The 17434-nt window shown below is 37.1% G+C and overlaps 1 protein-coding gene across 1 annotated transcript in view; it reads left to right on the top strand.

Annotated features, from left to right (window-relative positions):
• Positions 1 to 17434, top strand: part of acap3b (ArfGAP with coiled-coil, ankyrin repeat and PH domains 3b) — a 90381-nt gene that overhangs the window by 49949 nt on the left and 22998 nt on the right. The window contains exons 5-10 of the mRNA XM_081358380.1: positions 1298 to 1356; positions 1466 to 1649; positions 3375 to 3419; positions 3499 to 3594; positions 13820 to 13894; positions 15043 to 15054. Coding sequence (XP_081214506.1) covers positions 1298 to 1356; positions 1466 to 1649; positions 3375 to 3419; positions 3499 to 3594; positions 13820 to 13894; positions 15043 to 15054 — 471 coding nt within the window. The remainder of the gene's footprint in view (positions 1 to 1297; positions 1357 to 1465; positions 1650 to 3374; positions 3420 to 3498; positions 3595 to 13819; positions 13895 to 15042; positions 15055 to 17434) is intronic.

The following is a 17434-nucleotide window of genomic DNA, read 5'->3' as shown; positions in this document are numbered from 1 at the left end:
CCTGCAGTCACCCACCGTGAGATGGTGTTGGGCTCTGCTGCAGTCTTTTGGGTTTACAGACACAGATCTGCAACTGCTCTGCCCTCTGCTGGTGATATGAGAGTAGTGCACCCTTTATATTATATATCAGACACACTTCAGCTATCACTTCGGCTATCAAAGTCTTCAGGATGATCACTTGAAAAGTCACAGGCAGGTGAGCTGAAGCAGGTTGGAAATAAACAGTTGGTCACCGGGAGCAAGATTGAAGATCTGCTAACCTACGGAAAATTTTATTGATTGATCCCTTATAAAATGACCTTCCTAATGTGTTTTAAAGCCCTTTAGTGCTGGATAAAAGGCACAAAAATCCCTTTGTCTCCCTCTAAAGGATGCGTTTTGTTGTCATAATTTTGATCAAAAATGCTGTAAAACAGTAATATTGTTTTCCATTTTGTATTTTGTATGTATCTCTTTAAATGTAATTTATTCCTGTCATCAAAGCTGAATTTTCAGCATCATTACTCCAGTCTTCAGTGTCACATGATCCTTCAGAAATCATTCTGATATGATGATTTGATGCTCAAGAAACACTTCTCATTATTATCGATGATGAAAACAGTTGTGCTGCAAAAACTTTTGGTGGAAATTGATACATTTTTTCAGTATTCTTTAAATGAACAGAAAGTTCAAAAGAACAACGTCATCAATTTAATGTGTCATTGCTGAATAAAAGTATTAATTTCGTAAAAAAAAAAAAAAAAATTATATATATATATATATATATATATATATATATATATCTTACTGATGTCAAAATGGCAGTGTTTATATATAGCCCCTCATCCCAGTGACTTGAGTCTTTTGAATCTGTTTACCAAAAAGGTTATTTTAGATTTGTTCACTTTTGCTTTTTCTGCAGGTTATATTGTACATATGCCAGTGTGTGGTGACAAGCAAGTGTTTTAAATGAGTCACTGAGTCGCTCACAAGTTTGAAATGTAAACCAGATTGAATGAGATGTCCCAGTTGATTTATTCAGAAACAAAATGCTTCAGTCGATACAGTTTGTTCACAAGTGAAATTTCGAGTCTAATTTAGTAAAGGGAGAAGCTTTAGTGAAAGGAAAAGGAATGATTCGTTCACTTAAAAACAAACGACACACCACTACATCATATCAAACAATTAGGGAACATCTGGCACACTAAGTCCCGCTCATTTCCACTGACTCCTGTTTAATGCAAAGTACTGTTCAACCCGCTCAATATTTTTCTGTTAGATGCTGATACATTTTTATTTATTTTTTATTCTTTCACAGATCCTGTTCGACCAGGCCCAAAGATCCGTGAAGCAACAGTTGCACAATTTTGTGAAGGAGTGAGTCCTTTCTTCTTTTCCCTGCCCTTGTTTCTGATTTCTATTCCATTTCCACTCTCCCTGTCCTCCGTGATGTGTGCGTCTTACCCTGTCATTTGTGTCCACGCAGGGATGTTCGAAGGTTTAAAGAGACAAAGAAGCAGTTCGATAAGGTTCGGGAGGATATGGAAATCGCCCAGGTGAAGAACGCACAGGCGCCTCGCAACAAACCTCATGAGGTGGAGGAGGCCACGAGCACCCTCGTCACGACCCGCAAGTGCTTCCGACACCTCGCCCTCGACTACGTGCTTCAGGTATTTCACAAATCAATAACATCTAAAATTGTAAATCCCCAAAATGATGAAAACAAGGAAATGTTAAAGGGGATGGTTTACCTAAAAATTAAAACTTCTGTCATCATTTACTCACCCTCATGTCATTCCAAACCTTTTGGAGAATGTTTAAACTGTTTTTGTCTATGTAATGAAATGCAGTGGGGTCCAATGTTTTTTGGACCCCATTGACTTTCATTGTATGGAGAAAAAAAAAAAAAAAAAACTTTAAAAAGTCCAGTCACAAACTCTGTGTTTAGGCCACAAACATTTAATTTTCTGTCTCCATAAAAGCTATGCCAGTTTCTTGGATGCTATTTTTACTTGGAAATGGCCGCCAGCCTCCAGTCCTCGCGGCAGCGGTCTGACGGATTGGACCTGACCGCTTCCTCCAATCTTTACTTGGCCATCATTAGCTCTCATTTCATAACATAACGCGACCTACTTTGTACTCTCCAAGCTTTGTGTCCTGTGAAGGCTGTGATTTTATGGTTTTTTTAGTTACCATCCATGTTCTGTTTTTATTGAACTCGGTCGGTTGACAAAGATTGCTGTAATGGCTGTACTATTTTGGTTAAGTTACCCAAGGCTGTTTTGGTGTAAAAAAAAAAAAAAAAAAAAAAAAATAGATGTTAGTGTGTTTTTCAATTACTATAGAGCAGTGTTTCCCATCCCTGTTCCTTGAGACACACCAACAGTGCACATTTTGGATGCCTCTCTTGTCTGACCCGTATATTTCAGGTCTTGGAGTCTCTACTAATGAGCTCAGGAGTTGAATCAGGTGCGTTTGATCAGGATGAGTTGAAAATGTGTAGTGTTGGGGTAAGTTTACATCAAAACAATGTAGTAAACGTTGTCAAAACGATCCCCGTTCACATGGATCCACTTAAACGACTAAAAATGCTGTATTCTGCTGCCAGGCCAGTAGTTGGCGATGTCACTTTTTAAAGAAACACTAGGCCTATGCGCCTATAGACTGAACACGTAATTCGCACGTGCGTGAAAAAAACGCATATTTTCCCCTGAAAAAACACCGTTACCATTTTCACAAATTTGTGTTTTTGTAGTTTACACGGCGATGATAACGGTATCGTTTTCAAATTCTTTCACTTCGAATCCCTTTTTCACGAGTTTGCGTTTTCAGGCCCCCAAAACGCTGTTGTCGTATAAACAAATGGCAAAAACACATTCACTTTTCATAGTTGAAAACGGTGTCGTGTAAATGGACCCTCAGTGTGCCTCCAGGAATAGGGTTGGGAAACACTGCTTTGGAGAAATGGTCAGCCATCATATTGTGTCATAAGAAATTTTTTCTTATATCTGATACGTTTCTGTTTTAAAAGGATGTTTAATATGTTTAATATGTGAACAACAGGACAAAAATTGTCTGTAGTGTTTCTAATGGCCACTGCTTGGAGCAGGATCATATGCAATCACATAAAATTAGTGAACAAGGCTAAAAATGTGCTGGTTATGGGTTACAAGTGCCAAGAATGGATTGTGTGCCAGTGCCAGGGCCCCCAAAAGTCTCAGGGTGCCTGTTCTTCACCAGGGTCCTCTCGCCTCATGGGACAATAATCATGCCATAGATGGCTAGTTTGAACCTAAATGGCTTAGTGGGCTGGCAACCAAAGGTTGTAAGTTTGAAACCCAAGATACTTTGTATTTGCACCTGCTAATATGTGCTTCTCTTGATATCTTTCTCAGATCAATGTTCTTCAAGCCAAAAAGAAATTTGAGATTTTGGATTCGGTGAGTGGGTTATAAAAACACCACATTAAACCAGCTTCTCCGTAGTTTGTGTGTTGACGGTTTTCTCTCTCCTCCACAGATGCTGTCGTTCATGCAGGCTCAGTACAGTCTGTTCCAGCAGGGCTTCAACCTCCTGGACGAGATCGACCCCTACATGAAGAAGCTGGCTGCCGAGGTGAGATAGATCTGCACATCTCATTAACTCGCGCTCATTAGGGCCCCTGTGCACCTGCTGTCCCGGGACACCTGCGCCTAATGCTGGGCATGTGCTGACGGGCCCCAGGCTCCACATTAACACAGGCCTAATGAGGGATAATGTCTATCCGTGAGGGTGACGGGCACAATGCATCTGTCTGAGACAGGCTCATGCCCGGTACACACTGTACAATTTTGGGCTGTCCCAGACGAAAGATGACCACTCGTGGCGATTTAAATGGTGGTTTTGAGACCAAAGATAGCCTGCGATAGGTTTCTGACAGTGTTAGGAATTTAGCATGATCATCTCACAGTGTGTTTGCTGCTACAACCATCTACTGACTAGCCAATAAAATGCATCATGAGCGTATTGATCAACGCGACATGGCTCTAAAGCTTAAAACTAATTTCCTTAAGCTCCATATGCAAATTTGGCTTGTCAAGTTCACCTGGTTCCCCTCGCCGTGACCGTGTCCATATTCTCGTCTTTCACGCTCTCTCCACTTTTTTCAGTGCACATAAAAAACACAATTGCCAAAGTGCGATTCATCTTGCTCTAATTGTTTGACGTTTTATACTTCTATACTAACTTGCGTCGTAGCCTACAGTTCATTAGGTGTCATTATCGTACAGTCGTACATGCATGTCGTACCCAAGTTTATTAAATCCATGTCGCACATTGTGATTTGTGATGATCTCATAGGATAAGCAGCATTAAAGACAAGCTGAAATTAAAATTCACCCTATTTACTTAATAATTTAAATGTCTTACTGTGCATGATTCATCAGTGCATGTTATTCTGAAGCAAGAAAGGTTTATTTTAATTATTTTATCAGACTTTAGTTACTTTCTCAGCATTTTTGGTGATGTAATCAAGGCCATTATAATAATATATATATATATATATATACAGTGCAATGCATAAGTGAATACACCCATGCTAAAGTTGACTAAAAAGAGGAATAAAAAAATAATATTTTGGAAATTGAACTTAATGCCTTAATTTAAAAAATTAGGAAAAATCCAACCTTTAAGGACACCAATTTTCTTTGTGAATGAATAATGTATCGTAAATAAATAAATGTTCTTCCTTAAAATACAGGGTGCATAAGTGAGTACACCCCTATGTTAAATTCCCATAGAGGCAGGCAGATTAAGTATTTTTTTAAGTATTTTTTTTTATTTATTTTTTAGGATACTATGCATCCTGATAAAGTTCCCTTGGCCTTTGGAATTAAAATAGCCCCACATCATCACATAGCCTTCACCATACCTAGAGATTGGCATGGAGTACTTTCCATAAGATCATCTCTCAATGCAAATCAAACTAGCTATTAGGCTAACTGAAATAAAACCATGCCAATCTCTAGGTATGGTGAAGGCTATGTGATGATGTGGGGCTATTTTAATTCCAAAGGCCAAGGGAACTTTATCAGGATGCATAGTATCCTAAAAAATAAATAAAAAAAAAATACTTAAAAAAATACTTAATCTGCCTGCCTCTATGGGAATTTAACATAGGGGTGTATTCACTTATGCATTGCACTATATATATATATATATACACACACACATACATACTGTATATATTTAAATACATTGCCATGTTACATTATCAAGGTTAAATGTGTTACTAATGTAGTTTCATGTCTTGAATAGTGAAAGACATAATATCAGCCAAAAAATGACAGAGTTCAGTGAGTCTCTAAAGAACTGCACTCTGCAGTGGTATTCCCAAGTAAAGCAATTTATTAATGTATTTTTGAATTATTATTAGGGGTTCAAGCACGAAGTGCTGAAACCCTATTGTAATTGTACTGATTTTTAGGGGTTCAAGCACGAAGTGCTGAAACCCTATTGTAATTGTGCTGATTTTTATTATTATTATTATTATTATTATTCTGCCGTAAAACGCATCGTGCAGCCCAAACCGTAAGAGCTGGAACTTTGAAACTTTGACAGATGGTAGTACAAAAATCGAGGAAAGGTTCAGAGATTATGACCCCGATTGGCCCATAGGTGGCGCTATAACAACCAAAAGCGCGAAACTGCTCATAACTCCTAGACCGTATGGCGTAGACTCAAGTGTCTTATATCATTGGAAAGCTGGATGCCTGACGAACAAAACGTATATCTCCGATTTTATTTCCGCCATGATAGATTTTCCGCCATTTTGAATTTTGTCAAAAATCTACTTTTGCGAACTAGTCCCTGGTTTTTTGCCCGATTGGAACCAAACTAGTGCAGAAATGTTCTCTGGAGACTGAATATCAATAATTATCGAAAAAAAGTGGAAATTTCGATTCACGGTCGCTAAGGGGCGCCAAAACGTACGTTGTGGGAGGGGCCTATTTTACTAAAATGGCTATAACTCCCGATGTAAATGAGGTATCTTCACCAAACTTGGTACACATGTGTATGAGCTTACTCTGGGGTCACAGTAAAAAAATCGCGACGATTGGCCTCATGGTGGCGCTATAAAATGAAAAAAACATAAAACAGGCTATAACCACCTGACCGTTAGTCCGATTGACTTGAAAATTGGTATGCAGTGTCTTGGTCCAAGGTGCCATGTATGTGTATGAGGACATTGGCGTATCTCAAAAAACATGGCCGCCATCGGCCAACGAAGTTTGAGCACCTATTAGACAAGGTTAACGGAGGCCGATCGGAACGAAACTCAATGGGCATGTTCGGCTCATGGCCCTAAAGGTCTGTAAGAATTTTGAAAGAAATCGGCCACTAGTTGGCGCTAACGAGTTTTACGGCTCTGTAATCACGTGGTGTTACAAATATCCACACAATATGCATATCATTTGATAGATCTCCTCATCCTGAACAACTTTGCCTCAAGAACCATTGCTGTCAATCAAACTGTTCATTAATTATTCATTAATATGTTAAAAACCTACTTTTGCGAACTAGTCCTAGGTTTTTTGCCCGATCGGAACCAGACCAGTGTAGGACAATTCTCTGGACTCTCTAGATCAATAATTATCAAAAAAAAGTTGAACTTTTGCATTTGGATGGCTGTAATAGGGTCATTTATAAAACGGGCGTGTCAAAATACATTAAAAAGCCTATAAATCCTAAATAAAAACTCAGAACTTCACAAAAATTGGTCAGCATATGTGACATAACATCATTAACAAGCATGAAAAATTCTATGGAGATCGGACGATAGTTGGCGCTATAACTGTTAAAACGCTTTAAAACCATATATTTCCTATGGTAAATTGCCTGTATTTGCTGTAAATGATGTCTTCTATCTTTTATCATATAATGTTCATATCATAATGTTCAAAACCAGTGCAGCACAATTCTCTGAACTCTCTAGATCAATAATTATCAGAAAAAAAGTTTAACTTCTTCAAAAGGTGATTTTATATGAATATAATGACATATTAAGCCAATAAGTGGTATTTTACTGCCCCCTGCTGTCATTTCATCATACTACTCCCTAATATTGTTATAAAATTCATATTTAGACTTTTTAAAATCATTATTTTAACATTTACAATCACATTTTGTCAAAACTCATCTATTGAGTATTACTATTGACAATTGTGTTACACTGAGATATGGAAATGGACGAAAGTAAATGAATGAAATGAAACGAAAGTATAACGGCATTTAAGCCACGCCCCCGAATACAAATCCATTCATAACTCGAAAACGGAAAGTCGTTGCGCGCTCAAATTTTGATGGTGAGGACCTCTCCGGGCTCTTGATCGAAACGTGTCGTCGCGGGCCTCGGGAGCGCGCCCCCCGCGCATCGCGAATCCGCGGGACCCCCGATTTTGAACGGCCATTACTCCCGACCCAGACCACCCCGAACATTGTGTGAGAGCTCGTTGGAAAGGGCGCGTCCTTGGCTAGCTTCGATTCAAATGTGGTGTTATTTGCCCTGGGCATTCCAGAGATAATAGCCCGAACAGATATGCCTTATAACAGTCATAACTCCCAGCCCCAATCGCCCAAAAACACATTGATGGTCTCATTCAACAGGGCTCCTCAAGCACTATCTATGCTCTGAGTTTCAGAATTTTTCGCCTTTTGGTTCCTGAGATATAAGTAAAAAAACAAATTCCCATTCATTCAAACACTTCAACTGTAAAATGTAAGCTATAATACCACTGTTGTCCACTAGAGGGAGCAGCAGGATTACGCATGATCTTTTAATTCGCTTCAGTATTGGAAATAAACAAATGCTTTAAGAAGCAATCTTTTTTATTATGATGTTTTTTTTATTATTATGATATTTGTATATATTTTATTTTTTTTTATTATGATTATGAACGGTTAGATTGACATTAGTGATTCTTGAGGCAAAGTTGTTCAAGATGAGGAGATGAAGATATTTTCACAATATCACATCCTAAAAACATTGAAAACATATTTGTCTTTGTGTGTGTGTGTGTGTGTGTGTGTGTGTGTGTGTGTGTGTGTGTGTGTGTGTGTGGGTTTGTGTGTGTGTCTGTGTGTGTGTAAGCATGCTTAATGGAAAGAACATGAAGAAACTGCTTTGTTTTACTGGTGGATAAAAAAGTATTTCAAATGAAAGTGAGTCAATTAGTGGTCTTCTACTGCCCTCTGCAGGACATTCTACTTAATAAAATATTTTCATCTGTGCTTTTGCATTAGTTTTTGGACTATATCAAATTACTTGCATGAAAATCACCTATTATAACACAGTCATGTTTTGTCAAAGTTTATCACTTCATTTTTACTGAGCTCTCAGTTTGAACAATTCTGCCTCTCAGTGATTAATTTGAAATCTGAAAATGGTGTTATACAGAGGAGATTTGCAATTATCATTTTGTTACCTATCTTTTATTTTAAATATCTCCATCTACAACAAAATGTGTGTGCATGTGTGTGTTCAAGCATGGTTAGTGTATTAAGAATTATTAAGTATTATTGTTTTCATTTACATTTTAACCACCAGAAGAAGAACACTCATTGGTTCATTCTGCTCACTAAAATATTATTTTTAATTTTTTTTTCCATTTGAAATATTGTTTAAACTTAATAAAATCATTAAAATAACATTTCAAATCATATTTTGTCTGTTTATAAATCCCACAGACTCACATTGGCTGCAATACTAATGTTTTTGTAAAACACAGACCTGATAGTCTAATCTGTGTGTATTGTGCATAGATTATTGATATTATTACTATTGCAAATCATGTTATTGTAACTCATATCTTAATAGAATATTATTTGTAATTTTAATTCTTTATTTCTTAAGTGTTTTTTTTTATGATTACTACAGATATTATCACCAAAGATATCAACTACACCTTCACTTTTAGTATTGACACGCTGCACACACAGCACAATCACACACTCACTAATGCATTCAAATAAATGTAATCTTACTGTGCTACTTTATTTGTACATGATTAGAATGAACAGAAATCTAAGACTATTTTTCTTCTTTTGTTAAAGCCATTTCAGACTCCAAGTAAGCATTATATTACTAATCATCTATTTTACAGGTGCCATACAATTGAAAACTGTATTTATCTTGGCATAGTTGAATGATAAGAGTTCTGGACATGGAACTGACATACCGTGAGCCTCAAACACCATTGTTTCCTCCTTCTTGTGTAAATCTCCTGTTTGCAAAAGACCGCTGAAAAATGAGTGAATCCCACCATAACACCGACTGTGACGTTGGAGTCAGGATCATTAATATTTATACCCCCCAAATTTGCATTTTCCAGTCCATGTTCTAGGCCAGGCAGTGTTAATGTGGACCTGCACAGCCGAATCAACAGAAGATCTGCAGGTATTGTGAAGAAGCAAGCAAGGACAATAGTGAAAATGGCAGATCATGGATATAAATGTTATGTCTGAGGCTGTGCTGTGGATTTGAGAACTTTTCATTCCCTTCCCACAAAACTGTCAACAGGCATGGTTGATGTTTACAACAGGATACCTCACCATTTTAATTCAAAGCTGTTAGTTTGCTCTTAACGGAGGCCGATCAGAACGAAACTCGATGGGCATGTTCGACTCGTGGCCCTAGAGGTCTGTAAGAATTTTGAAAAATCAGCCACTAGTTGACGCTAACAGGTTTTACGGCTATGTAATCACGTGATGCATATCATTTGATAGATCTCCTCATACTGAACAACTTTGCCTCAAGAACTACTGCTGTCAATCAATTTGTTCATTAAATACTTGCTATTATGTTAAAAACCTACTTTTGCGAACTAGTCCTAGGTTTTTCGCCCGATCGGAAATATACCAGTGCAGTACAATTCTCTGGAAGCTCTAGATTATTAATTATATAAAAAACTTTAACTTTACCCATTGGGTAGCCATAACAGGATCATTTAGAAAATGGGTATGGCAAAAAACACTCAAAAGCCTGTAAATCCTAAACAAAAACTCAGACAACTCACTAGACTGCCTTATGTGCTTAAAGACCCTAAATGCTTGAACCCCGCTAAATGCTGCTTGCAGCTTTAATTATTAGGGGTTCAAGCACGAAGTGCTGAAACCCTATTGTAATTGTGCTGATTTTTATTATTATTATTATTATTATTATTCTGCCGTAAAACGCATCGTGCAGCCCAAACCGTAAGGGCTAGAGCTTTGAAACTTTGCCATATGGTAGTACAAAAATCGAGGAGAGGTTATCAAATTATGACCCCGATTGGCCCATAGGTGGCGCTATAGCAACCAAAAGCGCGAAACTGCTCATAACTCCTAGACCGTAAGTCATAGACTCAAGTGTCTTATATCATTGGAAAGCTGGACGCCTGACGAACAAAACGTATATCTCCGATTTTATTTCCGCCATGATAAATTTTCCGCCATTTTGAATTTTGTCGAAAATCTACTTTTGCGAACTAGTCCCTGGTTTTTTGCCCGATCGGAACCAAACCAGTGCAGAATTGTTCTCTGGAGTCTGAATATCAATAATTATCAAAAAAAAGTTGAAATTTCGATTCACGGTCGCTAGGGGGTGCAAAATTAACGTTGTGGGAGGAGCCTATTTTACTAAAATGGCTATAACTCCAGAAGTAAAAGAGGTATTTTAACCAAACCTGGTACACATGTGTAAGACGTCAATATGAGGTCACGGTAAAAAAATCGCGGCGATTGGTCACATGGTGGCGCTATAACATGAAAAAAACATAAAACAGGCTATAACCACCTGACCGTTAGTCCGATTGACTTGAAAATTGGTATGCAGTGTCTTGGTCCAAGGTGCCATGTATGTCTATGAGGACATTGGTGTATCTCAAAAAACATGGCCGCCATCGGCCAATGAAGTTTGAGCACCTATTAGACAAGGTTAACGGAGGCCTATCGGAACGAAACTCGGTGGGCATGTTCGACTCATGGCCCTAGAGGTCTGTAAGAATTTTAAAAGAAATCGGCCACTAGTTGGCGCTAACGAGTTTTATGGCTCTGTAATCACGTGGTGTTACACTTATTGTCACAAAATGCATACCATTTGATAGATCTCCTCTTGTTGAACAACTTTGCCTCAAGAACCATTGCTGTCAATCAAACCGTTCATTAAATATTCGTAATTATGTTAAAAACCTACTTTTGCGAACTAGTCCTAGGTTTTTCGCCCGATCAGAACCAAACGAGTCTAGGACAATTCTATGGACTCTCAAGATCAATAATTATCAAAAAAAAGTTGAACTTTTGCATTTTTCGCATGGGTATATTGGGTCATAAAGAAAATGGGCGTGGCAAAATGCACTCAAAAGCCTATAAATCCTAAACAAAAACTCAGAACTTCACGAAAATTGGTGAGCTTATGTGCCATAACATCATTAACAAGCATGCAAAATTTCATGGAGATCGGACTATAGATGGTGCTATAACTGTTAAAAAGCTTTAAAAAACATATTTCCTATGGTAAATTGCCTGTATTGGCTGTAAATGGACTTTTCCATCTATTATTTCAGTGGTTAAAAGCTTTCTAAATAAATCTTAATGTCTTAAATGCTTATGTGCCTAAAGGCCTTAAATGCTTGAACCCCGATAAATGCTGCTTGCAGCTTTAATTATTATTATTATTATTATTCTCCCCTAAAACGCATCGTGCAGCCCAAACCGTAAGAGCTGGAACCTTGAAACTTGGCCAAATGGTAGTCCTCAATTTGGGGAGAACCTATCAAAGTATGACCCAGATTGGCCCATAGGTGGCGCTATAGCAACCAAAAGCGCGGAACTGCTCATAACTCCTAGACCGTATGTCGTAGACTCAAGTGTCCTATATCATTGGAAAGCTGGACGCCTGAAGGTCAAAACGTATATCTCCGATTTTATTTCAGGTATGCAAATTTTTCCGCCATTTTGAATTTTGTCAAAAACCTACTTTTGCGAACTAGTCCCTGGTTTTTCACCCGATCGGAACCAAAGCAGTGCAGAAATGTTCTTTGGAGTCTGAAGATCAATAATTATCGAAAAAAAGTCGAAATTTCGATTCCTGGTCGCTAGGGGGTGATAAATTAATGTTGTGGGAGGAGCCTATTTTACTAAAATGGCTATAACTCGAAAAGGAAATGAGATATCTTCACCAAACTTGGTACACATGTGTAAGAGTTCAATCTGGGGTCATAGTAAAAAAATGTCGACGATTGATCACTAGGTGGCGCTATAACATGAAAAAAAACATGAAAAGGGCTATGACCACGTGACCGTTTGTCCGATTGACTTGAAAATTGGTATGCAGTGTCTTGGTCCAAGGTGCCATGTATGTCTATGAGGACTTTGGCGTATCTCGAAAAACATGGCCGCCATCGACCAATGAAATTTGAGCACCTATTAGACAAGGTTAACGGAGGCCGATCGGAACGAAACTCGATGGGCATGTTCAACTCATGGCCCTAGAGGTCTGTAAGAATTTTGAAAGAAATCGGCCACTAGTTGGCGCTAACGAGTTTTATGGCTCTGTAATCACGTGGTGTTACACTTATTGTCACAAAATGCATATCATTTGATAGATCTGCTCATGCTGAACAACTTTGCCTCAAGAACCATTGCTGTCAATCAAACCGTTCATTAAATATTCGCAATTATGTTAAAAACCTACTTTTGCGAACTAGTCCTAGGTTTTTTGCCCGATCGGAACAAGACCAGTCTAGGGTAATTCTCTGGACTCTCTAGATCAATAATTATCAAAAAAAGTTCAACTTTAGCATTTTTCGCATGGGTATATTGGGTCATAATGAAAATGGGCGTGGCAAAATGCATTTAAAAGCCTATAAATCCTAAACGAAAACTCAGAACTTCACAAAAATTGGTGAGCATATGTACCATAACAGTCTAAACAAGCATGTAAAATTTCATGAAGATCGTACGATAGGTGGCGCTATAACTGTTAAAAAGCTTTGAAAACCATATATTTCCTATGGTAAATTGCCTGTTTTGGCTGTAAATGGTCTTTTCCATCTATTATTTCAGTGGTTAAAAGCTTTACAAATAAAACTTAATGTCTTAAATGCTTATGTGCTTAAAGGCCTTAAATGCTTGAACCCCGATAAATGCTGCTTGCAGCTTTAATTATTATTATTATTGGTATTATTATAAGTTAAAATGTAAAATAATAATAATAATAAACTAAATTATAATTAAAAATAAAATTATAAATAATCATAGTAATAAATGTATATGTTACCGGCAAAGTGTGTAATCTGGCATTCTATAGAATGCCTAGGTAATGTATAGAATTAGGTAATGTATTTTTGCCAAAAACCATCAGGCATTCTATACATTGCCTAGGCATTCTATACAATACCGGGATTTCACACTTTGCCGGTAACATATGTAATAAGTTTAAAAAATCATTCACTGCTTACTGTGTCAAAGAGCAATAACAATTAAAAAAAAAATCTACATTTTAGTTATTGGACGCATTATTAATATCATAAAATACTGGCATTGAGCTTTGCACATGAAAGCACATTTCACATGATTAATTATGGTAAACGTATATATTATAAAACTAAAATAAAGCTTATATATATATATATATATATATATATATATATATATATATATATATATATATATATATATATATATATATTGTAAAAGGATATAAATAGATATAGATATAATAGATATATATATATATATATATATATATATATATATATATAGATAGATATAAATAGATATAAAACAAAATCAACTTTATAACCCAATGTCGTTTGTGTTTCAGTTGGATCAGCTGGTCATAGATTCTGCAATGGAGAAGAGAGAGATGGAGCACAAACACGCCACCATACAGCAAAGAGTGAGAACATCTGCTTTCTCTCCTGTGTCCTTCCTCATTTTACACATCTTTCCATATCTCACTCTTTCTTTTAATTCTTCATTATGTCTCTTTCTCCTCTTCTTCTAACTGCCTCTTTCCATAATGGGTGATATGACGTTATTTCAAGACATCAAACGAACAAAACAACTATTTCACAAACCCACATCCCATAAAATCTTCCCTCCTCAGATCCTCAGTTTAATTTGACTAGACAGATCTAGGTGACTTCTGAATTATTAATCCTAAAATAAAAAAGTTTTTCTGCTGAGAATCAGGTGTCAGGTAAAGTTATTTCCTCTGAAGCAGTGACACACTTCCTGTCATAATATTGTCCTCTCGCTCAAGCCTTTTGCTGTCATGTTCGTGCTCATCTGACAGTTCGCATAAACGTCAGCGTGTCTGAGGAACTCGGCCGCTAGTGATAACTCCAGAAGAAAGACTCTACCTTCATGTGTTTGTGTGTGTTTGTGCTTCAGCCTCGTATGTTCACATCTGTTTGTTTGTAGTGCCTTTTGTTCAAAGTGCTTCATCACCATATCAATAAAGGATGATGTCCTGCCCTGTCCAGATCTCTGCGGGAATTTGGCCCTCAAGACACACACACACACACACACACACACACACACACACTCGCTAACGTCCATCTGCTAGCACACTGCTAGCCAGCAGGGCATCGCTGCCAACAGACCCGAGCCAGAAACTCTGACTTTTCCATGCGACCCTGAATCTTTATCTCAGCTTGTCTTTGTACAGATACCAGTATTGATAACACATTTCTAGACAAAAGCAGATTTAATTGAATCGGAGTTGTGTGTGTGAAGGCAGAAACCAATTCTAAAATAGATCTAAACACCTCGCAGTGATGGAGAGATCATCAATCATAATTTTGTGACAGCGCAGGGACTATTTGCATTGATCATTGGGATCTGGACGGGGCAGTTTGCCTCCGTTAATGATCTAATGTCCATTACCAAGATAATGGATGTGGTTTATTCAGAACTGTGCACAGTTGTTTATCAATGCATGCATGCAGTGAATTGGAAAAATGATCAAAGCTGAACAATAAGAGACTAATTTTCTTTCTCTTTTTCCTCACTGTCTGATCTCGCTGTGCCACCCACCTCCAGACTTTGATACAGGTGAGTCCATTTTTCCTAATCGACAGGATGAATTCTCACCCTGGCATAGACAGACCAATGAATGGTGACAATCCTCATTTTGCTCTTGGTTTGGAAAATAACCAGAGTCCAAAAGGAAAACAATTCTAACCAATGGGCAGTAAATTGAGGAAATCTACCAGCCACTAATATGCCGTGCCTACCATGAAACTGTATTCTGGATTATTTTATAAAAAATATATTTTGTTAAGGAATTATATAGCCGTTTTTAACAAACAGATCTGGTCATTGTCACTCAACTGAAAAGATAATCTTTAAAAACCCTAGTAATTTAATAACACGGCTAAATGCAATCTTAATCCAATTTTAACATAAAGTTTATTTTTTCCATACCATATATTATGTTGTGACGCCTTAATTCACTTAACTAATTTTAGTTTTTAGTGTTATATTTGCATTTTAGACAAAATATTTTAGGTTTCATTTAAACAAAATAGAATAAATTTTATCTGTCATTTATTGGTTCTCTCTAGTTGCTAAATAAGTTATCACTAATAAAAAACATTATTAAATGTAATCTAAAAATTTTTTTTTTTTACTTTATTCAATACTGAATATTATAATCTTGTAACAGTAATAATTTAATAAAACTATTAAATGTAATCTTAGGGTGTTTACACCACAACGATAAACTAAAAATTATAAAGTTTTTCCTTTTTTGTTGTTTGTGTACAGACGACAAAATGTCAAAATGATCCCGTTCACACGGATCTGCAAAAACACTGCATTCTGCAGCCAGACCAGTAGATGGCGATGTCACTTTGTAAAGAAACACTGCGCGCACTTTTTTTTTTTTTTTTTTTTTTTTTTTTTTGTAGTTTACATGGAGGCGATAATGGTATAGTGTTTTAAAAACGTGCACTTTGAAACCCGATTTTGAAAGTTTGCTTCTCAGGCCCCCAAAACGACATTGTCGTGTAAACGTCACCTAATAGAATTTTTAAATGAATATTCCTTATTCCGTACGTAAGGGATAATGTAGAGTAAGGCGGTTGTTATAGCGAATACAACCCCGACAGGCTCGCGTCGGGGACCGCCTCGCTCTACATTATCCTGCTTATTACATGGCTACCTAACAAATAAATCAATAATTTGACAAAATATTGATTTAAAAAGGAGTTTATTGATTTAAAAACGATTGTATTGCTTCCGCTAAAGAAAATAGTCTGTTCCGTCTCTACGGTTAGAATCCTGCGTCCATAGCAACGCTCTGTTTTTCATGGCAACGGTGTGTTATACTTAGCAGCGGTCTGTTATCAAGAAATAACACACCGCATTCTACATTAGAATTCAACCAAGCCATGTGATAATATATAATATAGTTCAGTCAGCCTTAGGGATGAATTGATTCATAATCTATAAAGATTTGCTTTATGGCAGTCACATGCCCTGTTTGGTGTAATCGGTGTGTGTGTGTGAGTAGGAGGGGGAGATGGTGACGTCACAGAATTACATGCACAGTACAACATTTGTGCCGTTCAGGTTGTTTCGTTCCTTCTAGTTACAATCAAAGAAGAATTTTTCCCTGGAAAAGACATTTTCAGAGCAGCAGGTGTCTATTTAATGTTTCTACAGCAGCATTGTAAATTACATATACTTTAGAGAGTACGTATTATCAAAAATAAGTCTTTTGACAAAAAGCTGCCACCAGAAATTAATTTCCATGTGTTTTGAGGCTGTCAGAGCCACGTGAGGCCGAACCTTCCTCCTCACCCGCGAGCTTCTGCGTCACTGGGACACTTGGGAATTTCATCTCAGCAGAGCTCTAAGGAGCTTATGAAACTCTATTGAAATCCAAAAACTGATTTTTCTATGGACTTCCTCTTCTTTTGTATGTGGAACCAAGGCTCTTCAACTCATATTCATATTTATACCACTTAAAATCTTAGTAAACTCATATTTTATTATAAGCAGAGGATAATAATGAAATGAGTCTGCAAAAATGTAAATATCACAAATCTCTCTCTCTCTCTCTCTCTCTCTCTCTCTCTCTCTCTCTCTCTCATTAATTCTCGCTCTCTTACAGTCTAGACTCATATTCCAAATGAATCAATGCACAACACCTTCACTCTTCGTGTGTTTGCTGTTCTCACGAGAGATGAGACAGCGTTGTTGATTTCAGATGTGTGCTGTTAAGGATAGAAACTAGGAAGAAGTATTTTAACATAAATTTACAAATTTAAAAGAGTTGGTTTGTGGATAAAAGACATGATTTTAATTTGTAAATTGATTAAAAAATACATTAAAATGTAGCTCATACATACAATGACTTAATGGTCTATTTTAAGAGATTTTTTTTTATAATTTAAACTTTTGGGTGGCATAAAGTCACGTGGTATCA

This window comes from Scardinius erythrophthalmus (genome assembly GCF_964197995.2).
Source record: "Scardinius erythrophthalmus genome assembly, chromosome: 25".
Taxonomy (NCBI): Eukaryota; Metazoa; Chordata; class Actinopteri; order Cypriniformes; family Leuciscidae; genus Scardinius; species Scardinius erythrophthalmus.
Note: the sequence above shows the minus strand (reverse complement) of the source record. Positions and strands in the feature narration are given on the sequence as shown.